This window comes from Agelaius tricolor, unplaced genomic scaffold (assembly GCF_023055355.1).
Source record: "Agelaius tricolor isolate 1412-34295 unplaced genomic scaffold, bAgeTri1.0.p SCAF_13, whole genome shotgun sequence".
In the NCBI taxonomy this organism is placed as follows: domain Eukaryota; kingdom Metazoa; phylum Chordata; class Aves; order Passeriformes; family Icteridae; genus Agelaius; species Agelaius tricolor.
Window position 1 is genome coordinate 16355479 of NW_027269273.1, and position 27061 is coordinate 16382539.

At 41.7% G+C, this 27061-nt stretch overlaps 2 protein-coding genes across 5 annotated transcripts in view; one reads left to right on the forward strand and one right to left on the reverse strand.

Moving 5' to 3' along the window:
- Positions 1-4: 4 nt before the first annotated feature.
- AP3M1 (adaptor related protein complex 3 subunit mu 1) lies at positions 5-19797 on the forward strand. Of its 2 annotated transcripts, none has more exons than XM_071438862.1 (9): positions 5-138; positions 8770-9045; positions 10069-10240; positions 12475-12612; positions 14548-14633; positions 14981-15114; positions 15778-15985; positions 17322-17466; positions 18765-19797. In XM_071438862.1, the coding sequence occupies exons 2-9, from the start codon at positions 8773-8775 to the stop codon at positions 18863-18865; spliced, it is 1257 nt and encodes a 418-aa protein (XP_071294963.1). In that variant the 5' UTR covers positions 5-138; positions 8770-8772; the 3' UTR covers positions 18866-19797. The 2 variants fall into 2 exon arrangements, with proteins under 2 accessions (XP_071294963.1, XP_071294962.1); XM_071438861.1 differs by lacking the exon at positions 5-138 and adding an exon at positions 177-406.
- A 1931-nt stretch (positions 19798-21728) lies between these two features.
- The window catches only part of VCL (vinculin), a 56187-nt gene continuing 50854 nt past the window's right edge, over positions 21729-27061 (reverse strand). For 2 of the 3 annotated variants that reach the window (XM_071438860.1, XM_071438859.1), the window contains 3 exons: positions 25718-25921; positions 24985-25089; positions 21729-24306 (listed from right to left, as the gene is read on the reverse strand). In XM_071438860.1, coding sequence (XP_071294961.1) covers positions 24160-24306; positions 24985-25089; positions 25718-25921 — 456 coding nt within the window. In that variant the 3' untranslated portion in view covers positions 21729-24159. Of the gene's footprint in view, positions 24307-24984; positions 25090-25717; positions 25922-27061 lie in introns of those variants that run through there. The other variant, XR_011681054.1, reaches the window with a different exon arrangement.

Here is a 27061-nt window from a genome sequence, read left to right on the forward strand (position 1 = left end):
CCGCGCCGGCACCGCCACCGGGGGGCGGGGGCGCCGGGACGAGCGTACGGCCGCGCCGGGCGCCTGAAGGGGCGGGGAGCGGAGCCCGCGCCGCCCGCCGTCCCTGCCCAGCCGCGCGCTGCCGCGGCGCCGGCCCGGGTGGGTTTAGCGCCCGGGGGCCACTCCCGTCTCCTGCCGGCCGCCGAGGCCGAGCGGTGCTAACCGGTGGTGAGGGAGGCCGTGGCAGCGGGGCCGGCGGGCCCGGGGAGGGAGGGGGCCGCGCTCGGGCGCTCGGCGCAGGCAGCGCCCCGGCCGCCCGCGCCTCCGCCGGGGGGCGGCCCCGCGCCGCCGCTGCCGGGCCTCGCCGCCATCTTGGCCGCTGCCCCGCTGTCCCGGGAGCGGGACGGGCCGTGCCGGGCCGGGGGAGGTACGTGGGGCGCGGGGGGCCCGGGCCGTGAGGGAGTGGGGCGGCGCTGCCCTTGATCGGGGGGACGGGATCCCTGCCAGGCGGTAGCCGCCCGTGCCCGGTCCCGGCCGCGCTGGTTGGCCGGAGTCGGGCAGGGGCGACATCCCCGGCAGTGGTGGTACCGGGAGTCTGCCCCCAAATCTGAGACTTTCCGCTTTACTCGCCTCCGTTTCCGTTGTTCGGTGTCTATTTAAATACAAAATCGTTGCCGTGTTTGAATACCACCCCCCCCTTGCCGTTGTTCTGGGCTCTGGCGGAGGTGCGGAACCGCCCGGTAGGGTCGGGTCCGAGCCCGGTAGCGGCGGATCTGCCCCCTCACGCTCCGAGATGAGGCGCAGCGTGAGGGATCGGGCACCGGGCTGTCCGGCAGCCAGCGCAGGCCTGCGGAGGGGCGATGTAGAGCCCGCAGCAAGGCCAGGCCGGGAGGGGCAGGGCGGCCGGGGGAGCGGCGCTGGCTCACCTGGGTCCATCTTTAGCAGCCCTGCTCAGCCACGGTGTTGCCACTCGGGCTGCTCCTGCTTAATTAGCAAGGGCCCCTGTGACTGCGGATCCACATAATATGCGCTGGGAATAAACCCGTTACCATCCACCTCTATGCACTGCACAGCGCTCCTGCCCTGTTCAGCACCCAGCGGTAACTGAGTGGAGGTTGACGCTTGTCTTCTTTTGTTTCAGTTCAAATCTGCTGTGAATTAGTAATGCACTTACCATCTTTTCAGTATATGATGAATCGTTCATACCCATTAAGTGTTAATCAAACTGGAGGAATAGCATCACCATTCAGTGTAGCTTTTCTATAAACAACCAGGCAAAAAAATCATACCTAAATGATGAAAAATTGTGTTCATAGCAGGCAGACTGCAGTATTGGAGAGGAAAAGGTATTTTAGAAGAAAAGCAAAACCAACTTCAATTACTCATGTAAGGAGTAAAATGATGGAAACAATGTTTTACAAAATAACTGACTATGTCAACCATGGGAATGTTTCTGCCCTGGCAATTTCCAGTGGGTTTGAATCATACATAGCTTCTCATTTATTTGTTAAAGAAAAAATAAAAGAAAAAAAAAAGAAGAGGAAATATCTGAGTGATATTTCTCTGTAAAAAAATGTCTCGTGTTGCATGCTAACTCAAAAACACAAGCAAACTTGGGTTTTTTTGGGGGAAAAAAAAGGACAAATAGATTCTTTACTGCCTGTATGCATATATCTGAAAATTCCTTGCAAATGGCAAATCAAACTTTATGAATACTCCGTGTGCTTCCATGATCAATTTTGCTGGATTTATTCAGAAATTAATTTTTCTCTTGTACAAGACAGTTATGCACCAGCTAAATCCCAGTTATTCTCTCATATACAGATTTCCTTCATGAGGAATCTTTAATAAAAACCTTGTCATGAGGATTCAGAAAACAGAAATTGAAGTCCTTGAGGTAGAGAAGTCTGAACAGTAGGAGATGAGTGGTAGTGGCATTTTACAGCTGTAATAATGGCAAGAAACCAAATTAAAATTTGTTTAAAATGTGAAGTTCCTTCCTCTTATATCCCTTTAATTTTCCCCCAAATTACAGCTCCACATATAACTTAAAAGAATACAGTGAAGATAAGTTAAATCTTTTTTATGCTTATTTAACATAATGTATGAAAGGCAGCCTTTTAACGGGAGCTGCTTAGAATAAGAGTATCCATGAGACTCATTCATACAGGATAAAAAAATTAGGGTGCTGCTTTGCTCTGTCCTCTTGGAGGAGAAGGAAGGTACAAGAGGTTATGTGCCTTCTTTCTGCCCTCTGTGTTTGGACTGGTTGGGACAGTGCACACACGTTGGGAAGGGCTGCCATGCACAGCAGTGTTCCAGTGATGCTTGCTGGCTCTGATGGAGTGTTTCAGTAGTGCATGGCTCTGGCACTGTCCTTTCTGGAACCTTGAGTGCCTCTTCAGAGAGAGCCTGTGAAGGACAGCAGTGTAAAGCTAGTAGCACTGTTGCTCTGGCCTGTCAGACTTACTGCAGGAGTGAACTGGGCAAGCATGGTGGAAAACATCTTCACAAAGAGCTGCTGACTTGGGGCTTTGATATCCCTATGATTGAATCCTGCTGCCTTGTCCATTCAGAGTTCTTCATGGTTTGGCTGGAATATGAGCCTAATTATCAGTATTTTCCTGAAAATACTATGGACACTCGATATGTGAACTGATACTCGCTCTATTTGGCCCTGTCTATTCACTGTCCTGCTTTCAGAGGATGAATTTCTTAAGTTGTCCCTTAGTAGTCCTAAAGCTACTGATTCACATGTAAGTTGTGTTCAAATGCTCCATCTCCATGGGAAAATGCAGTTTTAGCAAAGAATTTTTAATTGTTTTGGTGTGGGTTTTTTCCTAAGAAACTCTTCTTTTTCCAGCAAAGCTTTCTGTTCTTGCAGGTCCCAAAGGGAACTGCAGTTATTCAGGATCAAATATTGTTCGATTATTCAGAATCTAATATTGTTCTGTTGACAAGAGACGGAACTCTTGCCAGCAGTTAGAAGATTTATACTGAAACTAAACTGAACAGAGGCGCCATGCAAGTGTATTATTGGATAGCTCATCAGACAGTAGATTAAATGCTGCACAAATTCTCATGCAGGCTGTAATAACTACTGGTAAAAGCACAGAGGAAGTTGCAAATTTTGTTATGGATACCAAACACTGATTTAAGTCAATTTTAGAGTATTCTCAAAGGACTGCTTCCTCTTAAAAGCAATTTCAGAAAGTTACTAACAGTGTTTGAAATGAGAGCAAAGATAAATAAATATATGCTGAACATCTGGGAAGCAAAGCATTTAGTCTTTAATAGGGATGATCTTGCTGATAAAATATGTCTGAGTACTTGTACAGACACAAGCACTTCATGGTGTTGAGTAGATATGAAGTTTTGCTTGACTAACAGAGGGGGACAACAAGCAGTTCTTAAAAAAGATTGCAAAAATGTTTTTACTTTGACGTGTAGATACCTAAGCTGTGAGCATCTTATATGTAAAAAGATTCATGACACTTGAGCAGCATCATTAAAACACACAAACAATAATAGGAGCATAAAAAAACCCTGTGAAATTACAGAACATTCATGTTTTAGTAAACCTGAGACTTACAGATTTATCAACTTGAATCATAGCTGCTAATGAGGTGTCATGTTGGTCCTGCCAATTAAACAATATTTCAGAGCTGCCGTGTTGGCTGTCTTGAAAGTGTTGTTCAGGTGTTTAATGGGACTTCTCTTTACTAGGTTTGCTGGTTTGAAAGCCAGTGAATGGGGTTGGGGAGGTCAGGAACACATTTGTAGCATATATTGAATTTATAGGAAAAAGCTAAAGTGCTGACTAGCTGATTGTGACAAAAGTACTAGCTTCAATAGAAATAGAACTGCCTATTTTAGCTTATTTCTCCAGATTACTTTAAGCATTTGATTACTTTCCATTCACTTGTCACTACAAGTTCATTTCCACAAATACATAACAGAGACTCATACAGTCTACCACCACTAATTCTTCACCCTTCAGAGCAGCTATGCCTAATTCAGGGAACATTGAAGCTGTGGAATACTTTTCTAGTGATGGTCCTATTTGGAGTATTTTCAGTAATTAGTACTAGCTATAAAGGGCACTGCAGAGGTCAGTGATTGATTCCTCACTTCGTGGTTTCAGAGCTTTGTAACTCAGCTCAGTGTTATGAAAAAGCAGCTGTTGACAGTATTTCTGCATTAATTACACTTTGGAGTACTTAATTGCAGCTAAAGACAAGCATGTGCAATCAGTCTTTTTTCCCATGCTCGCAGCCTCTCTCTCTTGCCAGTGAGCTCCACTTTTGTCTTGTGAGCCTGCTGTGCCTTTAGTCCAGATGTTTCCGTGCCAAGAATTTGAAAATCAGTAACATTGCAAATCCAGATTTAGTCAAAAAGAAAAGTTAAAGATGTGGAAAGAGCTCATTGAAGGCATCTTAGTTAAAATATGTTTTTCTTCTATGTGGACTTCAGATTCTGGTTGGATGGAAATGACTGAGATGAATCATGTGGAGTTTTGCATGTTAGATGAGGGATGGGAAGTTTGTGAGAAGAAACTGCAAAACTGCAGGGAGCTGTTTGTTTCTGCAGAGCCTGTAAGGTGCCTTGCAGTCAGGCAGTAATATGAAAGGCTGTCAGTCTACTGAAAATGAGCTTGAACACTTTGCTTTGGCCTGGATGCAAATAATGATCAATGTACACCTTCAGTCTGCTCTTAGGGAGGACTAGAAGCAGAGAGATGGGAGGCATGTCCTATAGAATAGTCCTAGAAAGATCTTCAGTGCCTCACATAGAGTGGTTTTATGCTGACATCTCAAAGTGGTGTCTGTGTACACTACTACATGGAGAAGAATCTCATGATTCCTGAATTCTGGTGATGTACTTTTGCTACTGTTTTTTAAAACTTAGGAACTTTGTTTCATGACCTTTACCCTCAAAGTGCTGCAGCTCTTAACACACTTTGCTGTTGACTGACTGGTGTGAGGAATTTTAATGTTACTGGATTGATTTCTTATGTTTAGCATTTGTCAATCTTTTTTGCTTTTCAGATCATGTTCTGATGAGACAAAAAAGTCAGGTACTGCAAAATTAGTTGAGGGATCTCTACATGTCTGACATGAAATCTGGCACTCAAAAATAGAGTAACAGGGAAAAATCTTCAGTACTTGGAGCAATATAAGTAATTTTTGTTAAATAATAGTTTATATATCTTGTAGTGATATTTTTGTAGTGTTACCAGTTTTAAGATATTCAACATTAAATGTGTCTTTAATCAGCTGGTGCCAATTGTTTGACAGTGTATGGGATAAATCAAATTACTGAGCATTGTGTATAGTAGACTGATGTCCCCAGTGCTCTAGGAGTGTCTTTATTCTAGTCAGCTCTGGGAAGTGTACCAGCTGAGCTGCCCCTTGACTGACAGGGCAGGGCTTGTGCCTCTGGAGCTGCCTGCTCTGCACTTAGGCTGCAAGGAGAGAGCTTCAGTTTTCCAGAGCACTTCAAATTAGCAGCAAATTAGCATACTGCTAAAACTTGTGAAGGAAGAAAGGAGTATGTGAGAGGATTTGAAGGGAAGTCTTACTCTAGAAGCAGAATATGTATCATGGGAAATTCTGTAATCCTGATCTTCCTACTTAGAAGATAGGGTAGGCAGCCAGGGGGGATTTTACTGCTCATATTCCATAGGTACTACAAAGCTGTCATCTGCCAGGCGTGGTCCCCTGGATCTGTTTGCTACTCTGGTTCACCACAAGGCCACACAAACACTCCTATGAACACAGCTGGTACCCAGGCAGCTTGGGGCAGATGACTAAAGGAAGACACTGGCCAAGTGCTACCTCCCCTTCTGGCTACCCACGCCCTCCCTTGATTGCATATCAAGTCATGGTCTAATATCCTCAGTGGAACTTAGGGCAAAAGAAGGGGCCCTGCTATTGCAGTCATTTGGTGCTTGCTGTGATTGTGTGGTCTGCTGCACAGCTGTGCTTGTTAAAAGTATATTGTGACAAATGCAGACATTTCTGATCTGTAGATGAATAGAATCTGGATGAATGTTAACAGAAGCACTACAAACACAGTCACACGTGTCTGATACTCTTTGTCAGCGAATCATTGGAAGCTGCCTGCTGTCCAACATAGCTCCTCCAGAGCAGGCTGTGGATCAGCTCCTCTGCAAGTGGAGTCTTACCAGTGCTGCTTGTACTGGACTCTCAGATGCAGTTTTGTGTGCATTTAATTGGAAATGGGTCTGATATTTGTTAACAGATAAGCTATTGAATCGATTTTAAAATGTACAGAGATCTATTCTAAGCTTTACAGCTGAGCACCTTCGTATGTGTGGGCAGCCGTGGTGACGAACAATACTGACATTCAGTGGTTGATTATACTTGCCACCCTTGTGTGACTGTCAAGGAGATTTTGGAAGGCTTTAATGTTCAGTGCTGGCTAAATTCAGAACATGTTTACTAGAGCTGGATTAAAGCAATTGTGTCAAGGCTCCTTTATAAAAATCCTGTGCTCACAGTATTAAAATTTTCTGGTTTTTTAACAAACTAAATTAGAGATTAATTTGGTCCAGGAGAGAGATAGTAGAAACATGCAATAGCACTTTGTAGCTTTGTTTCCTTTCCCACTGTTAAGCAAATTTGCAATCACAGTTTCTAAAAGAACTTCCCTTTACATTCCCTATTGGCTTAGATGAATATTTTTGTCCACCTTTTGGCTATTGGGGTTTTTTTGTCAGCTACCAAAGACAGCATGCTCTTGGCAGGAGGTATCTGAGACCTGGCATGGCCCCAGTGAAGATGAGCACGTTGCTGTCATGGTTGTGAAGGAGCAGCTGGAGTTTAGAATTTGAAAAGCTGGATCTTGGCTCTCTTCCCACATCTGCTGACTTAGGTGGAGGGAAATATCATGCTGACAACCTTCCTGAGCTGTCCTTTTTCACTGTCTTTGGTGAGCTTTGGGAGACGTACTTTTGTTTTGTGAACATCTGGCAGGCCAGACCATTTTTCATTGCTACAAGTGTATTGGTAGATGAGTACTACTCTGGGTAGTTCAGATTCAGACATGGCAACACAAGCTCACCCTGGGTGGATCTAAGTGCTTATTCCAGTATTTTGGAATGAGATTTAGTCATACAGTGTTTATACTCTTAAAATCTCTGTGGGACTGGGCCATGTGCATCTAGATGCTTCCATGCTATTTTTAGTGTTCCAGAGTTAACAGAGGAGGAGCAAATTTTATCTGTGCTTTAGGACAATATCCTGGGCAAACATAGTAACATTAATGACAGCTATGATGGGTTTTTGGTAGGTGTCTTTGGCTTCTGTTGGACATGCAGAGATCATGGTGGTCTTCCTGTTTCAAGGTGCGGACACTCAATAATTGTCTGGTCTCTTTCCAGTCATGTTTGAATTCCTCCAAAGGCTAACTTTCAATTCTGGATCTCCACTGCTGTTCTCTGCACATTTCCACCACATGCCCTGTGCCAGCTCTAGCACTCCCTGGCAATGAAATATCTTGCATTAGGAAGCTGGTCTGACCAGCAGCTCCTTTTGCTGGGTCAATTTCTGGCTAGACTATTTTCTTAATGTAGATAATTGCAGAGCCACAGACCTACTCAAATCAATACCTGAGAGGCAGAAGGGAAGAACAGCAATGCCAGGAGCAGCTTCTTCAACTACAGATGAATTTATGTTTGACATTGAATACCAGGTTAACTTCACCTTCAGAAGCTGCTGGGGTTACAGTTTGGTTTGTTTTCTAAGCCCAAGTTTTAACTTATTTTTTAAGAGGATCATTATATGCAGGTCAGCCAAAGCATTGTATCTGTCTCATGTAAAGGCTAAAGAGATAAACTCGAGTTTGCCAGCATTTGTCTCCTCTCTGGATTTGTAGATCCAGAGATAATAGTCTATTCATTTTAGCAGCTACTTAGTTCACTTACTATTGCATTGAAAGTTGAGAAATAGACTTGGAATTCTTTTTTTAATAGGCACATAAGCTTCTCACCCCATGAATAAAATGAAGGATCAGTGGCTGAGGCATGTTATTTGTAAATGTTTAAAGAGATAAGAAAAAAGTTACATTCCTTACCTGCAGTTCATACTCCCCTTTTACGTAAGTGAGTTTTTAAGTGGAAATCATTTTATGTAAACATATTTCATGCATGCCAAGCACATTTGAGGCAATTTTATCCATTAAATCAGATTTAAATGGCTAGTTTTGTGTACTTTTAATGAATTCCAACCCTTTACCCAAGTGCAGCTTGGCATAGACCATAAGACTAATCTGCCAGCAAGTAAAAAGCACTTTTCTAGTTCAGCAGCTGAAAGCTGACAAGCTAAAGAGCTGTATCTTTAAGATAGAGCAATTCTAAGTTAAGGGGGCAACTGCCAGGCCAGCTGCCATAGGAAACTTCTGTACAAGGAACTCTTTCATGTCGGCAAACACGTTTGAGCGAGTGCCAGCTCATGGGAGTCAGCTTTTCTTAAATAAATAAATTGCAGATACCAGATAGGGATGAAAGTGGAAAATGAGGGTGCTTTCTTCATGCTTGCATTATGATATACATTAACAACTTAATCCAGTGGCAAATATTTTTTGTGGAATGTTCTTGTAAATAAAGAAAATGGAATTCAAAGAACAGCAACAAAGTAGATATTTTTCCTAAATTCACAGTGCACGTTAATAAAGAATAACCATCGTAAGAAAGGGAATCTGGGATACGAAATGTCAATCCACATATCCTTTTGTTTATTTTAACTTCTTTTAATGTGTTTCCAACAGAAAATGATCCACAGCCTGTTTCTTATAAACTGTTCTGGTGATATCTTCTTGGAGAAGCACTGGAAGAGCGTTGTGAGCCAGTCTGTCTGCGATTATTTCTTCGAAGCTCAGGAGAAAGCTATTGATGTTGAGAATGTGCCTCCTGTCATCTCAACTCCACACCACTACCTCATCAGCATCTATCGGGATAAAATCTTCTTTGTGTCTGTCATACAGACAGAAGTGCCACCACTCTTTGTAATTGAATTTCTGCACCGAGTAGCAGATACTTTCCAGGTCTGTCACCATTCAATGATTTTAAAATTCAGTGTCTGAAGGAGGCCTACGGGGAAGCCAAAGAGGGACTCTTCATCAGGAACTGTAGTGATAGGACAAGGAGAAATGAGTACAAACTGAAAGAGGGGAAAATTAAGCTAGATATTAGGAAAAAATTCTATTCTGTGAGGGTAGTAAAACAGTGAATGGAACAGGTTGCCCACAGAGGTTGTGGATGCCCCAACTGTGGCAGTAGTCAGGGCCAGATTGAATGGAGCTTTGAGCAACCTGATCTAGTGGGAGGTGTCCATGCCCATGGCAGGGGGGGTTGGGACCACCCCTTAACATTCTGTGATTCTATTATTCTAAAATGACTTCAAGGGATTTTTTTTTTGCATAAACTTCTTTTAGAGAAAGGTAATAAACCTTTCTGTGACTTTTCTGTCTGCAATTTTTAAGTCAAGCACAGGTTTATAGAGTACAAAGGACAAAAGAGGTTTATTTTGTGCACTCACAAGCACCAGAACCCAAATCTGACTTTGTAAATGCTGGGTTTCTTTTCTGTAAGCTTTTGTACTATTAATGTTATGTAGATGGGAAGGAGGAGTATGTAGTCGGGCAGCATGCACTCTGTAGTGAGGAAAGGGCTGCAAAGAAGCCACTTCTCAACCAATTTCACAGATACTTTATATAAAGGAAATGCTGTGAAGATTGAGCATTGCCAAATGATAGTACCTTTATTTTACAAGAGTCTTGTAATTGAAGATGTGTTAATGTTCACAACTAGTAGGACCTTTGTAACATAAACAGTAGCACATCACATTACATTATTTCACTGTTCATGCTTGTATTTATTTTCAGCTATGTGATAAATATAACATTAACAATAGGATGCTATCAGACTATAGAAATGGTCAGTTTAGGCACTAAAATGACTTCATATATTGGAGGGTTTCTGTAAGAAAAAACTGAACAAACTTCCTTTTGCAAAGCATTCTAACAGGAATAAAAATCCTCTCTTTTGTAATCTCTGAATTTGTTTAGGATTACTTCGGCGAATGTTCTGAGACAGCAATTAAGGACAATGTAGTAATTGTGTATGAACTTCTAGAAGAAATGCTAGACAATGGCTTTCCACTGGCAACAGAATCTAACATACTGAAGGAGCTGATTAAGCCTCCCACAATTTTGCGCTCTGTTGTCAACTCCATCACAGGTATGAAAACATGTCATTTCAGCAATGAGGCTGTTTTAAAAAAAAGGCCCATCATTTCTAAATTTCTAAAATTAGCTAAAAAATAATATATTGGTGTGAATCTGTAAGGTGAGGGCACTGTCCTGCCACTTCTCATCAATAGGAATCGAATGAAACAAGTGCCTCCTTATTTGCAGTTTACGCCTCGCCCCTTTACTGTCCTCAGAGGCACTGCCTGGTTCAGCCACAGCTGCTGAAGTCCCTCAGGAGCAGCAGCTCAGGACACAGTCAGGACATACTGGAGACAGGTGCTCTGGGATTGGTACAGAGCTCACCCCAAGCCTTGAATAACTGAGGGGCACTGGAGAAGGTTAAGCATTTTATAAGAAATCCATATAGAAAGGTATATAATAGCTATGTAATAAATCTTTGATGGGTGGGAATAGATAGCATGGAGGGAAGCAAACAGCCTGTCCTCATCTCCCACCCTGCCCCCAGCACCGAGCAGCACATGGATTCATATGGATTTGATTTTGCAACTGATTTCGGGCTGTTGTAAATGGGTCTGTCTTGCAGTGAGGAAGCCAAATGTCTGTCAGCTGAGCTGGTGGAATCTGCTTGTCTGGCAAGCGGGTGCAAGGGAGGTGAGCCATGAGTGTCACGTGGGCAGAGAGATGCGAGACGGTCACTGGTACATTGTGTTAGAGAAGGGACTAGTCAGGCTGCAGGCCACACACCTAATGCTCAGAGGAGCTGCTCTTTAGGGTAGTAGGTATGGTTTAGTCTTTGAGTATAAATCTCATCAGTTTTCATTTCTGTTATTTGGAGTTTAGATAGGTTTTTTACATGTGGATTGGAATGCTAGTATTTACACTTATGAAAATAAATGTTTTATCTGAAACCTTATTAAAATTTCCCAGGAGCCTAAAGTGCCTGCCCAAGGCAGCCTGCATCTTGTCACTGTCAACAGTTCAGCACTGAGCAGGTGGAGACAGCAGCCTGAGAGGTCTCCTGTCTACCTGGCTTTGCAGTACTACTGCACCCTGCAAGGCTGCTGAGGGACAGACAGCAACTGCTCCTCTTCAGAGATGCAGTGGGAGTGAAGAAATGAGTTATAACTCCCCCCTGAGTTATAGCATATACAGGGGTGGACTTTAGGAAGGGGTTTTTTTGAGTAACTACTTCTACTAGCTCAAAGGAATTAAAACTTCTGTTTTCTGCCTGCCAGGCTAGGGCTTGCCCAAGCAGGTTTTGTGGAAATGATACCTGCTGGCCACCAGCTTCTCAGTGAAGCTGTTTCATATGGCAGGACACACTACAATGTTCATTGTGCTAAAGGGCACAAGTCAGCATGAGCTGTGGCCCTATCCCAAGACCTACTTCTAGCAGAGGGAGTTGTTTCCACTGTGCTGGGATTCTGGCATCAGCCCCAGAAGTGATAAGATTTTTTTCTTTTTCTTTTTAAAGTATCATCAATTTACTTTATAACTCAGGAAGCCTTCTACTCATGCTGGGTGGTATTGAGAAGCAGGAGGCAAGGGTGAGAGCAAGGCAGGCAGGGACAGTGGTATCATTGGTCGGGAGCCCAGGAGTTGAGGCAACAGGTCAGGGACTGGATCAGATGATTAACAGGTCATCTACAGCTCAGTGATTGCCAGTAACATCCATCAGAATGGGACAGGTCAAGCCAGAAAGTCCAGTCTGGGCCAGGGTCTGGATCGATTTGACACATGCTCAGGTATAGACATGGCTGTCATGTTGATAGAGGGTAGCTCAGATGGGTACCAAGGGTGAGACCCTCAGCCTAACACCAGCTCCAAGCAAAGATTGTAGGAGCCCTCCCTAAGGCTTCTTACACATCTTTCTTGCTAATGACCCTTACCTGTTAATCAGCCCTGAAGTCATCCAGCTAAAACTCTTAGGAGAAGGGGGAAGCAGGCTTAAGGCCCTCACAGGGAGCTGTCTTGTCTTGAATTAGTGATGAAATTCTCCAGAAGATCTAGCCCCACATCTATTCCCACTCAAACCTCCTGCTGACTTGAGTATTGTATTTTGCTGTGCAAGATGTAGTCTGAAAGCTGTTAAGTCTGGACACATGGCTCCAGTGCCTTCATGTCACCTCACAAATAACACTGAAGGGTCCAGGCTCTAGCCAACAGTACCTGGGGCAAGGCTTGCCCTGATTTTTAGTTTTGGCAGTTGAAACATTCCTTTTGTAATTAATTACTGATTTTAAGTTCCTTTTCATTTTTAAGGCAGTAGTAATGTGGGAGACACACTTCCCACTGGACAGTTATCCAACATTCCCTGGCGCAGAGCAGGAGTAAAATACACGAACAACGAGGCCTATTTTGATGTCATTGAAGAAATTGATGCAATTATAGACAAATCAGGTAAGATGCCTTGCAAACTGAAATTTGTCTCTCAAGTGTGTTTACATGTAGCTAGTGATGTTTTAGAGAGAATATAGTCCAACCTTGTTATTTTTTTGCATATGTTTTATATACATGCATTAATATCTTAGGTAGAAATATTCAATTTAAAATGATGAGCTTAAGTGTATTTCTTCAGTTCATCTTTAAACAGCATCATTCTCTGGGCCGCTTCAAGAACATCCACAAGAAGTCTGTTTTCTGTTTGTAAATTGATTATCTCATAACAAATATAAATGGGAAAAAAAGTAGTTGAAATGTGATGAGAAAATTATCTCCCATTGCTCCTGCCAACAATGTACTGTAGTCCTTGAAGGCCCTCAAGTGAGCAAGACAAAATTCTTCATTAGCTTTCTTCTGATAGCAAGCTAAACTTGGTGCAAAATAGTTGCACAATGTTGTTTTCCTTATATTTAAGGAGCCAGATATTATGAAGCATAATAATACTCCTTTCTTTTCTGTGAATGAAACATATAATTTTCAAATACAGAAGTCTTTATTCTGAGATTTAACTTTGAGGAGGAACCTGATAACTTGTATGCCAAGAGAAAGAAAAAAATAATGCAAAAAGAAAACTGCAAAGCTGAGGGCAAGAACCTTCTGTTTTGTTCAGTACTGGGGCCAGCAGTAGCAAGGGTGAAGACTGCAGGACACTTTTTTGTGGTGGTATGGGGCAGGGAGCAAACCTCTGATTATTCATTCAGTGCTGCTGTTGTAGCAGTGTCAGTGTTGGTTTGATTCTGTACACCACTTCAGCAAATGCTTTGGCCACTGTTGAAGTGGAGAGTCATAAAAAGCCATTGTGCAGCTCTTACTCTTCTCATCTTGAAGCTAAAAGAAGGTGGCCCTTACAGGGCCCTTATAGAACATTCTGATGACTGTGTTGCTGTCCTGGCTCCTTAGGATTTCCAGGAGTGGTGTGAGTGCTTAGTCTGAGAAAGTACCATGGTGAATTTCTGTGTGTATTTCAGGCCAAATCAGTGTGTACTGAGTGTTCAATTTCCTACTGAGGATCTGCTGCAGTAGTCATAGCTACTCTTTTCTGCTCTGTTCCCTTGGGGACCAGCAATGCAAGAACCCCTCTTTATAGCCTTCACCAAGACTAAGGCAGATAAGGTTGCTCCCCTAGAATAGGGAGGTTATCTTGTTTCATTAGGGATATGGTCGACTGCTTTAACCTGAAACAGGATCACTTCTTTTCAAAGGATAAAGCCACCATTTCTCCTTTCCCTTGCCTAGATAAGGCACTTTCTACCTATCTTCTAAAATTACTTTTGCATGTGGAGTTAATTAATTAGTCCAGCATCCTGCTTATGCCTTCTTATACTTAGAAGATATTTCAGGAAATGAGCATTTCCTGGGTAAAATGCTTGGTACTCTTGCTTTGGGGTTTGGGGTTTTTTGCTATAGATTTATTTAACATCAAGACGAATATTTAATTTCATTGTTAAACATCCTTTACTTGTGAAAGCCAAAGTTAGCACCAACTTACTGCATTCTGACATTAACTGTTTTGATATGCTTCAACTTCCTTGCACCACTACACCACTTGCTAGTTTTCTGGAGACCAGGGACAGGGATGAAAGACAAGATTCAGAGCTGGTGTGTTATGAAATTCTTATTTGCTTATTGCTGGCAACCAGTTCAAGCACATCAAGTACAAGTCCTGTGTAACAGCTGGCATGAGTATCATGAACCAGTTTGGAACAGGCTGTTTGCTCTGGCTCATGTATTTTAGCAAGCTGCCCAGGACACAGGTAACTGGAATGACCTTTCCTAGCTGGGCTTGGCATGCTGTTGAGCGTTGTGCAAATCTGTGCCCTCTAGCTGCACTTCACCACATCTGTTAAGCCTTTCATAATAATGTTAAGTCAAGTGTCTTGTTTTTCTCTGCAGGTTCCACAGTCTTTGCAGAAATCCAAGGTGTTATTGATTCGTGTATTAAGCTCTCAGGAATGCCAGATCTTTCTCTGTCTTTCATGGTAAATTCAGCCTATATTTGGGAATCTTAATTGCTCAGGATTTATTTTTCTTAAGGATCAGAGTTAAACAACTTTAAGATCACTATCACCATTTCATGTGCTACTCATACGAAGTAACAAGTTATATTGTAGAAGCTGCATTGTTCAGTAGTTGGAATGGCTTTTGTGTGTACATAAAAATACCTCATAGGAGCTGCTGTACTGGGTCAGGTCAGAAATCCATCTAGCACAGTAACATGTCTGATAATGGCTACTCAGAGTCTAAGAAACATGGGTAGAGTTCAGTAGCTGGCTCAAACTGCTGGTACTTGATGAGATTCCACTTACCATTGTGGCACTCCTTCCAGAACCCACGGCTGCTGGATGACGTCAGCTTCCATCCGTGTATCCGCTTCAAGCGCTGGGAGTCTGAGCGGGTCCTGTCCTTTATTCCTCCCGATGGCAACTTCAGGCTCATCTCCTACCGCGTCAGTTCCCAGAAGTGCGTTTCCATCCAGGCACTGCTGCTTTCCACCTGAGGAACACATTCCTCCTTGTAAAGGGGGAATTTGCATTGTTCTGAAATGTGTGTGCTCGGGTTTTGTCTCAGCTGTTGCTCTGTCCCTACTCAAAGAAGAAAACCATTTTTCATTGACCTGCAGATACTCAGCAATAGTTTTTCAGGGGAGTAAATCACACATGATATAGGGCTATTCAATTCTAGTAACTGTTGTTGGTGCTAAATGCTTTATGAGTAAGTCTCTGTGTACATGGAGGACTTTGAGCTTCATGAAGAGATTAAAGCAAAATAGTCCAAACTTCAGATTTTGAAAACTAAAGCCTGATTTGACTAGTGGCTCTTCTGAGATTTGGCTCAGTGAGATTACTTAAAAAAAAAAAAAACAGCAACCAGATGAAGAGAGACTAGGACAAGGTATTTGGACGAAAAGAAAGAAAATATTTTTTTCCTGTTATTCTCTGCTGATAAAATCATTTCAGCAATGATGCTGAAGACCAAAGTATCACTTCATTTATCACTTCTGAAACAAACCAGTTCTAACTTGAACACCTACCAGAAACATAAGACCCATTTATGAGAAAGTGCTTTGATTTCTCAAGCAGAGAAGTAGCCAGGATGCATTCAACTACTGTCTTCTCTTTTCAGCTTGGTGGCAATTCCTGTATATGTGAAGCACATGATCAGTTTTAAGGAAAATACTTCTTCAGGAAGATTTGATGTTACCATTGGACCAAAACAGAATATGGGGAAAACAGTAGAAGGAGTAGTCATGACAGTTCACATGCCAAAGGCCGTGCTTAACATGAACCTCACTGCTACACAAGGCAGCTATACATTTGACCCAGTTACTAAAGTAAGTCATGAATTTTTATTTATTTAAATATTGAAGATGGCATAACTAAAGTCACCCCTATTGCAGAATACTGGAATAGTGTTCCACACCTGTCAGAGAGCTCTGTTCAGCATATGTTTATGAATTAAAAATTTACCTTTAAAATTTGCTTTTTCAAACTTAGATACACACCAGCTGTGATTTCTGACTTTGATAGTATCCTTTTCCTTCCCTTCCCTCTCTTTTCACCCTGCTCTTTCACCCACTAATATCATTCCTTAGTGGATGCAGCACTATTTTGCCAATAGTTTCAGCCATGCTATATTTTGCATGTATGTTGTGGAAACATATTTTTCTAAAGAAAATGCACTAGCCTTGAAAATGGGCAGACAGAAAAACTGGGAGCAGGAGATGAGAAAAAATTTCTCTTACAAAAGATCTGCCTATAGACACACAGGAAAATAAAGTGTCTGAAAAAACATGTGTTGGGCTCCTGATTCCTTGCCTCTGATCTGGGGTTTGAGACATAAATTTCATAAAGCTCCTGAAGCCTTTTAGTACCCAGGAGCCATTTTGCTGCAAAGCAGTTTGAGCCAAACCATTCTGCTGGCTCTAATACCCTGCTCTGAGCTTTCTGCTGCCCTTGGAATATCTCAGTCAGCAATTCATTAAAATTGTTAGGGAAAGGTCTCCAAGTAGCATTTTGTTTCAAAAACAATAGACCTTCATCTTTTTAAAAGAAAAGCACCAACAAAAAAAACTCTCTGCAGAAATAAATTTTACTGTGTTTTTATCAAGAGTTGGGATAACTAGATGAATTGAAACTGCAAAAATTTTTTAAAGCACAGAGAATTGGGGTCTTTCTGCATTTATGACTTTATGGTAAGAACAAATGAACCGCCTCGTGTGAGTGAGTAAAGGGCCTGCTTGGTTCCACATTTCTCCAATGAGTGTAGGAATCAATGGCAAACAAGTGAGCCTTGAGAAAGTTAGTCTGGCTTAGACAATCTCCTTTGGTCCAGTGCCTTACTCCTACCCTCCTCATTCTTGTGTTTGTTTCTATGGTCCCTGTGCTGGTTACTGTCTTGGTTTCATGGATCCAGCTGACCCAAACAGACATCAGGCTCAGTTATCCTTAGCAAAGGGAACAAGATGTTCTCAGTGCATAGACCCACACTGACAGGGTGAGAAAAAAGACCCCATATCTACAGGAGCCCTCTCCCAGCCAGTGAGGTAATTCTCAGGGCTCCCAGGCTACTGTTGGTACCCAGCCTGCAAACGAAAAGCTGGACACGAACTTGACCTCATAGGTTGTTTCCCAGAATGCTACTACTACTATTCTCTCCTTCCTGACAAGGTGCTAACATGGGATGTGGGCAAAATTACCCCTCAAAAGCTACCAAACCTGAAGGGTATAGTGAACCTGCAGTCTGGAGCCCCCAAGCCAGAGGAGAACCCAAGTTTGAACATCCAGTTTAAGATACAACAGCTTGCAATTTCAGGTGAGTGGGGGGGTATTACATGAATTGGTGCTGGCAGAACGAGCTGGTGTAGGAAATGAAGTGGGAAGCTGTTAATCATTTAATTGGAGGTGCAGTCTGAAGTCAGCTTCATCAAAATGATAAAGTCTGATTTACCCAAACCTGACAGTTATCCTTGATGGAAGATTTCTTTGCTGGGAATTGTGAATTCCCAATTGTTTTGCTCCAGAAAGACTGGGAGAAGTATACAGAAGAATGGATTTTTCTTTGTTGACTGGTGCATTCAACATGCAAACATATCCTTTTAGTGAAGATTGATGCATGATGATTTAGTGTGCTGCTCCTGACATGCTTTAGCCTTGTACCACTAAAGCTCTTTCTAGTGGTCATAAGAATGCATTAATTTTGAAGAATGCCCTTCTTATTCTTTCCTTCTGGAGCTCGTTAGTTTTTCATCTTTGAAACAATTTGCAAGTAAAAGCAGAATGAAGTCTATAGGGTAAGTGCAAAAGTAAATTTAAAGCAGACAAGGCCTCAGTCTGCAAACACTTAAATCATGTGAGTTGTCCCTGTGTAAAGTGCTTCTCCAAGCAAGCTTTGCAGGATTAAGGCTCTAACAATGCAAGAACTCACATTCAGAGAGGCAGAGGAGGAGAATGACTGAAGACAGTTGATGAGAGTTGGTGGTAGTAGATGTGGTACCTCTCTGGATAGGTACCAAGCTATGGTCTTTTTGGCCCCTAGACTATTTGGAGTAAACAACAGCTCCTGTGTAAGAACAGAATCCTGCAGTTTGCTCCTGAACTAGTTTAAATCTTACAAGATACAGCTGCTCCAGTGGCTGGACACCAAAGATAACAGACCTGTGAGAAAGCACAGAACAGCCTGAAGCTGTAGGTATTTAATAGCTACTGGCCTTCCTCAAGGAATAGCAGAGGCATTGCTGGTTCTTGCAATTATGACTTGGAGTGAAAAGAATTCTAAAACTTGTCCTTTGCTTCATCTCCACGATTGGAAAGGAGTGCAGTGTACAGGAGCTGTGGAAGATAGACTCGGTTGTTCCATAGTTCATCTCTTGGAAGGAGGATGTTGGCTTATGGAGTAGAAGAGAAACAAGGTGCTGCCCTGCCAAGACAGCTATGATTAGGTGACAAGAACATTCTCATCTGCCACTCCAAACCAGATGAACTTGTGAAAGAAAGGAAAACGAGCTTCCTAACCAATCCTAATGTGCTTTCAAGACAGCCAGGTTTCTATCAGACTGCTGTGATTCCTGGCATTCTGCTTTTAACTTTGTACTTGTCTCTGTCTTTTTTCAGGACTGAAAGTGAATCGCCTAGACATGTATGGAGAAAAATACAAGCCTTTTAAAGGTGTCAAATACATTACAAAAGCAGGAAAATTCCAAGTCAGGACATGAGAAGATGCTAAGAGGAAATTCCCCTTAAAAAAACTTGACTGCTTAGTGACTTATGTTGGTTAGGTGCCAATTAATTAATAGACACTGATTAGTTTGGGATCAAAGCATTTGTGCACAGCAGCTCTTAAAATGAAAGCATAGCTTAGTTTTTCTTAATATGGCTTTAAAATAAGGTACTTTTTTTCTATTACACTTTCACTCTTTTTTTACTGAATTGTTGTGCTGGTGAATAGTTTGATATGGGCAACCCACAGAATGTTGCAAGCACTACACTGCCAGTCAGATACCAAAGCCCTGAGGTCAAGCACATTCTGAAGGCCAGACAGGCCACTGGAAAAGTCTTCTGGTGGCATGTTTTGCTGCTGCAGGCACCCGCAAAGAAAGCTCAGTTCCATCCACAGCCAGCTGCAAGCTGGCATTCCACAAAGCAACATGTAATCCCTTCAGAAACAGAGAGCAGCAGTGAGAGGGGCAGGGGTCCCCCCCAGGGCCTGGGACATTGCAAGTGTCACTCCAGAAAAAGCTTCTGATGAAGTAAAAAATAATTTCTGTCTTGTTTACAAGAAATCGCCTTTCTTAAGAAGCATTTGCCTTAATCAGCTTTCATTTCTGCCAGCTGCAGATGAGCTGATAAAAATAACATCCTGCATTGAATCTGGGAGGTGATTGTTGCTTCAGTAATCCACTTTCTTTCCATTTAATCCCATCATCCCCATCATTTTTTTTAAGAATACAGTTGCAGAGAGCAAGATCTATTTTTTATGTGAAGCCTTTGCTTTGATTTAATGTTCCACTTGTTTGAAGTGGATGCCACCAGGTCTGTGCAGTGTGTACCTTTGAGCGTAGCTTTTTAGATAGCACAGTAGAAGCGTCAAGTGTATTTAATGGTTGTGTGCTTTAATGTTCTGAAATAAAGGGAACTCCACTGCAAATACGTCTCACCTTATGAAATGTTCATGCTCTTGTAAACAATTCATGGTGCTCTTCAGCAGGAGGCATCTGATACACTATTAATCAATGACTATTTGCTATATCTTTACTGAACTTGAGCACTGTGCAGCTGCTTAGAGTTTTAAAAGGCTGTTAATAGCACAATAGGGAAGGTCCCTTTCATAGTTCTTATTTTTAAATGGAGGACAGATATTTATTTATGATATTTCAAAGGCTCAACAGTCAGAGCAAAGCTGACTGAACTTCTTGTTATACACCAACAAAACCATCTCTCTAAACCAATACATACTCCAGAGTAGCTATCAGGTTCCAAACCATGCATTTGGTCAGTATTAATTAAGGATGGGATACTGGAGACCTTTTGTTTGTCTACCTGTTTGGCTTACAAATTAATGAGTAGGTTCTGGCTTTGGTTCCTACTCTTCATCTGAAGCAAAGTCACTTAATCAAAATTTCAAATACTGGGACAAAAATGATCAGTCTGGAAAGAGGAGGGGAAATACATCTGAACCCTGGCAGCAAGTCAGTAAGGAAAGAAATGGGCATACAGTCTCTATCTGTAACTTCAGTAATATCATTAGAGTAAACTTGGCCATAAACAACCATTTTGAATTTCTAAAATTACAGTAGATAAAACAGCACTATGAAGAACCAGTGTTCTGTGTTTCAGCACATGGCATCCTTCAGTTACTGTACTTGTAGAAGAAATCTTGTTTTTAGAGCTAACAGGTAATATCCCAAGCTGACATCTGAGCAGCTGGAGGTGCTCTCTGCATTAGCAGCCTGGAAATGCTGTCCCATGGCCTTTCAGAGCTGACACCTTTCCTGAGCCAGGACATACAGAAGTGTCAGAGCTCCAGTCCTGACCCCAGCACTGCCTCCCACGTGTGACTGAAGAAGTCCTGCCCACCCCAGGACCTCAGGCACCAGGGAGGCTCCCACAGCAGGGGAAAGCCCAGCTCATCACCATGACTCACTGTCAGCAAGAACCACACTCACCTTTAGGAAATCAGTCTAGGCATGCAGATGTGTTTTGTCAAGGAGGTGGCTGCAGGTGTGTGAGGCCAGAACCTTTCTTGTACATGTGCTGGTGCTCTCTGCATCTCCAAACACAAGATGCTCAACTGCAAAAGGAGGCCTGTGTTCCTGTTCTGTTTGAAAAAAATAATGTACCAGCCCTTCTCTGAAGAGCAGAGTTTAAGGAATCAGACAGAATCATTAGCAAGGAATTACACTGCAAAGTCTTGATCTCCCCTTCTCCTCATGTCCAGCTCTGGGAGTGCTGACAAAGGTGGTTGTCTGTCAGGGTCTCATCTTCTTTCAGATATGGAGAGGACTGTGAAAAGTACAAAACTCTGAATTTTACCAATTATTACTAAATACCCTGGGACTATGAGGCTGTGTTTGGTCCTACAGTACCAATAAAACATTGGTTCCAACAAGTCAGAACACTGTGTGCTGGTAGAAATTTTTAGTAAGAAAAAATGTTTATAAGATGTTCTTACAGTGATGGAGTGAAGGAAATACAACAGTGGTTTCATACTCACCACCCCTGCATTCACTTTAGGAAGTAAAATTCACAATAACAAGATGCTGGTCAGAGTAGCAGTTCTTCCCTTGACAGGACCAGGCCAACCCCATTTTAAGTTTTCACAATACAGCAGATCACTGTCAGGTCTCAGGAAATCTCCTGTTCTCTCCCACTAAACATAGCTTCCAGTAAATGCTTCAATTACTAGGTTGGACAGGCACAAAAGACAAAAAAAACTTTGTTTAATCTTCTCCTGTTTGAGAAACTTTGCACTTCCTTTCTGTTCAGAACATGTAGAAACAACTGTTCTTTTGCTTTAGCTTTTTGCTCTTCTTGTTACAGCATCATCCACTGCTGTTATCATTAACACTCAGAAGCTGATTTTTGTACAAATGCATTTTTATTGTTTTAACAGAACCAAAGAAAGGTTGAAAACATTAGACTATACAATACATTTTGGTTTATAAACAAAGTTTTATAGTGGTAAAACATTTCTAAGTGACATTCATGGTCTTGTTCAAATTTTTGCTGCACATCAGGTCTGAAGACCAGTAGTGTTCAAAAATGCAGAAATTGCATAAGGTGGTCAAGTATCTTGGCTTCTATAAATAGTTCGAGAACTTAGAGCAAACATTCTGAAGAATATCAAAGGCAACCATGATTCATAATTCTCCTGCAAACATTCCTCAAGAAACAAAAAGTGATCTTTGGCATAAACAATTATGTATTAAAGGCATTAGTAATATTGCATTAATATCATTCAAGCAACTAAACAGTGATGCTAAAATAATAATAATTAAAAAAAAAATCTCACAGAGAAGCCTGGATGGCAGGAGCAGGATGAGGGGATGTGAGGAGCATTGAAAAGCAATACAGGAAGACTATTTAGAAAATCCCTTTAAAATAATCCCTACATATTCAGTGTTATGTACTATTAAATAGAAATTACTACATTAAAATTATACTAAAGATCTGATATAAACCAACCAAATGCATCCAGGTTAAGGCTCTGGCACCCCTTCCTTCCTCTTCCTGTTGCAGGTAACTGCAAGAAGAGAGTACTAAGGAAAGATCCTAAGTACCAAATATTTCATGATACCCAGACACAAGGAGCAAATTGAAGAAGAACACACGCCTTCTCTTGCTGAGGTCAGTTTGAGACAGTTGTATTATCAACAGTTTAACTTCCCTTTTTAGATAACAGTGCAATGAAGGGGGTGGAGGGGACAAGGTCCAAGCACAGAATAACTGTGGCAGGCAGGTAGAGGACAGCTGAGTGCACTGTGTCTCTTCCTTTGAGCTGTTAAGACTGAAAAGTTTTTCCCCAAGGACACTTCTATTCAAGGTGGTTTGATCGTCCAACAATTCTCAGCAAATTAAGAGGGTATTATGAGGTCAGCGCTGATTTGGGCAAAAGTCTGCAAGTATTCCTTGCAAATGTAGAAACTCATTTTCAAACAAGTTTTCCTGTCCATTAAATGAACAGGTATGAATATATGTGTATATATATATATATGAAGGCAGATTCAACTATGGAAGGATAAAGCATCATAAGTCTGTTTTAGTAAGGGGAGGCGGTTTGAGGGGGGTTTTATTGTGGTCATTTTATTTGGAATTTTTTTTAAAGATATAGTAACACTTTGTTCAATTCACTTGAAAAAAAGATTTTGAGACTCCTAACTCCACAAGCAGTAAAAATAATGAGGTATGTGCAGCATTAGGAACCACCATTTGCTGGTAGGCACCAGCTTACCTAAAGAGGGTTTCATGCCCCTGCAGAGCTCAGGTTTCAAGAAGCTTATACATTGTTAGAAGAGCAGTGAGGCTAAAGGTACTTATAAACTGAATATCTTTATCTTTTAATTTTCACCTTGAGTGGCTGGAATAACATTAGATGGAGGGATAAGGGAAATAAGATTAATTGCATGTGCTCATTTGGTTTTCAAAAAAAAAGAGCCAGCATGTGGCATCTGGTCCTGGATATGCAGCTAAGTTAACAGAACCAGGATTTTTCAGCTCAAGACATTGCTGAATTGAGCAAGGAAAGAGTTCCATGATTTAAGGTCTCCAGCCATAAGGCTCAAGCTGTCAACAGTGTGCCACTAACAAAATCTGCAAAACCTTTCAGTACAGTACAAGAGTTCTGGAATGCCTACCTACAGGGTGACAGGAGGGGAACAGAGACAGCTCCAGTTTCTGGTAAAGTACTGTTGCCAGGCAAGAATCAAAAGCAAAAAGCATTTCAGACATGGAACTTTAATCCTCAGTTTACAACTGTTCTGCTGCCCCACCTTCCCTCTTTTAATGAAATACCCCACACCTTCCATCATTTCTGCATGGTTTTAGAATAGCCAGATAAAGTCCTGTTGAGAAGTTGAATGTTTGTGTGTCAAATGATTGTCCCTAAAAAACTGCCAAGTAACCAAGTGTCCTAAACTCTCAAGACAAGCTTATAGTGAGGTCCATGTTTTATATCATCACATGGAAGTTACTGGAACATACAGTGCATAAATGAAATGTGCTTCTGGGAGTACAGAATTCACTAAGAGAATCTTGAAAAGGAAAAAAAAAAGGAAAAAAATTAAATATAAGAACTGTCTACTGTTGGCAGCAAATTAGAGGTGTTGGATATCAAATGTGTTTCAAAGACACTTGAAATGCATTATCTTATAATTCATACCCTTAGAATGGGGCATTAGCATAAGCTAATCTTAAGCTCATGTATACAGCACCTTCTGCTGTTAATATATCTCTTGTGTTTCCAAAAAAAGGCATTTTATGTTACAGAAAACAATACTAATGTGGCAAGTATTTACTGATACCATGGGGTCTTTCTGACCCAGCGAAGAGTGAATCCAGCATCTGTTCTTATCTTAATGGATGCTGCTTCAGCTTCTCTCACAGTTTCCTTCACAGACTGCATGAGATTCTGGGCATTATGAACCAACATCTCAGTTGCCTGTCAAGAAAAAGAATTTCCAATACATCAGTAAATACCATGATTAGGACAGTAGCATGTAAACTCTTCGTGCACAAGAACTCCCAGTACAATATATTAAGTCTGCTGCCTGAAACTATGAAAATACAAGTGAAGTAACTGTCTCTGGGAACCAGCATTATCCTGACTCAAAACAAAACTTTGCCATTCCTCACTGCCTATTTGTGCAAAATCTTAATACAACCTTCATGTCTCTAAGTAGAATAACCTCCCTCAGAAGCCAAAGCTGCGAGATTTCTCCTGAAAAGATGCATTTGGAAGGTAACTGAGCTGCTGGGGACTCGAGATAATGCTGGAAAATAAACGTTTCCCCTGGAATCCACCCGAGGGCGCCCCTGCCCCTCCCAGGTCCAGTGTGCGGTGGCGAGTCCTTCCCTCCGCTTTTTACTGGGCAAAGCAGGAGATTACCAAGTTGTTTGTCACAAAATTGGAACCCGAGTAGCTTTTTGACTTGTTCCTCTATTAAACTGTAGCGTTTGAGCCAGAAACCAAGGTCCTGTACTAAATTATCCTCCCTAAACAGCTGAGGTGAGCTTCAACATCAAGTTCCTAAAACACATCTGACAGAACAGGTTGCATATTTGTCCCCATAAAAGTGATCAACAATTCCATGCTACCATCAGTCTTTACACCTCTTACCTGTTCCGACTCTTCATCACTGATATTAGTTCTGCCCAGCATGGTAGCTTTGACAGTGGAGAGAATTTTCAGCTGCGTACTGATGGTTGGGATTCGCTCACAGACCTAAGTAATAGGGATAAAAACCACTTCATATTGTGAATTGAACCAATACATTAAAATGTTTTATTTTCTTTTACTATTAGAATATGAATGAGCATAGAGGTGCTCCTACACCTTCAAGACTATCTGATAAATATTGGTAGAATATCTGAATCTTATTTTACTTGCTTCAGGAGTATTTAGGATGGAGACAACATTATTCCGTTCTTCCTTTCCTTTTAAATATCTGCTTGGTTAAGAATAGCATTTTATATATATATATTATTTTTTTTTTGCCTGACACTGAAAAACTTTAAATTGTTGCATTTCTGGTACTATTCTTTGATACAAAGGAATGAGTAAATGAAATACAAAAAAATGCTGACTTAGGACAGATCAGTATTTGTAGCACAGTATTTTTTCAAAAGTTCTTTTGACATGAAATTCTAACTTTACAGAATATATGTTCACATAAATATATACATGTATGTATGAATGTGTATATATATATTCCCATGGGATCTAAAAACACAGACCTTGACAAAACTTTACAAGCCAAGGGAAGACACCCATGATTTCCTGGCACAATTCCTGTGCTCACCCCCGCTGAGAGAGGCCCAGCAGAAGCAGCATTGAGCAGCTCCCTGGTTACCTGCAGGAGGTTGGTTCTGATGCGCTTGTCCGTGCACTGCTTGGCCACCTCCTTGGCGAGCCGGGTGACCTCGTCGGAGGCCTTGGCGATGTCCTTGGCGCACTGGATGAGGGCGCGCTTGTTGCCGCTGCCGCCTCGCACCAGGCGCGACATCTCGGCCATGAGCAGCGCCATGCGCTTCGCCGCCGCGATGATGTCGTTGCCCTGCACGGAATGACACGGTCACTGCTCCTGCCAGCACGGCTCTGCTCAGCAGAAACACTCAAAGAGGTTAAGGATGGAAGAACCACTTGTGAACACAGAAGGGGTTTCTTCAAGGAACAGGGAAGATCTCTACTAACAACTCATTTCTGACATTTTTTTTTAACGCTCAGAGAAAAAAGCTTACTTCAAAACTGAAAAAGAAGTTGTAAAGTGTTAGTTTGTCCATGGAATGAGTTACTGCTCTGATGACTAGATTTTAGGATAAAGCATGTTATTAGCATTTGAAACTCCAGATTTTCCCCCAAAAAAGACTTCTTATAAAGTTAAAAAAAATGTGCTAAACAACCTGTTAAACCAGTTGTTGTCATAACAGTTGAGCATGGGATTTTCAGTGGCATCTGAAACTGAAGTTGGTAAAGCAACAGCTATGCTGCTAATAATGCCAAAGGATAAATGGAAGAGAATCCAACACATATAACTTTTGTCACCAGTAATGTGGAAGTGAGATGCAACTTTTACTTTTTTTAAAATTATTCCTTGAAAATAAATCTTCTTTGATACAATCTCTCTGTTTAAAATAAAGCCTCCAGGAGAGAAGAACATCGATTATCAAAAGATAATCCAGTCATACTTCTTATATTAAAATCAAGATTTCTTGTACATCAAAATTTACAGTCACAGCAATTCATCTGAGAAATATTTGATATGTGAATTAATTGCGACCAAGGCAAACCCATTCCTTATACACTGTTCCAAAGAGAAACCTAGTGCAAGGGAAAACAGACCTAACTGATTGATTGTTAGTAGTCTGTCAGTACATTTAGTGTATTTATCTTATTCCCTTTCATAGAAACTTGTTAGTCACAAGAGAACTATTTGGTGCTATGAAGCATTCCTACTGTGTGGATGAAATAGCAGCAGAGTGAGTTTAAGTATTAGTACACCATTCCCCTGGAATAATCCCACAGATAATGACCAATGAAGTTCAGAGCAAGGAGTACAAAGTGAGAACCCAGCTAAACCAAGGTATCCTGTACCCTGTGCACACACTTCTGTGACTCACTATGAGCAAGTTCAAGATGATATCCCAGGCATTTTACACATACAGTGACCCAAACAGCTGAACTATTCGTTACCGTG

Bases quoted from the DNA above. Each gene is read 5' to 3' on its own strand.
- AP3M1 (XM_071438862.1), top strand. From the start codon at position 8,773: ATGATCCACAGCCTGTTTCTTATAAACTGTTCTGGTGATATCTTCTTG. The intron at 14,634-14,980 runs GTAAATTCAGCC...CACTCCTTCCAG, and splicing joins ATCTTTCTCTGTCTTTCATG to AACCCACGGCTGCTGGATGA. The intron at 15,115-15,777 runs GTGCGTTTCCAT...TTCTCTTTTCAG, and splicing joins TACCGCGTCAGTTCCCAGAA to CTTGGTGGCAATTCCTGTAT.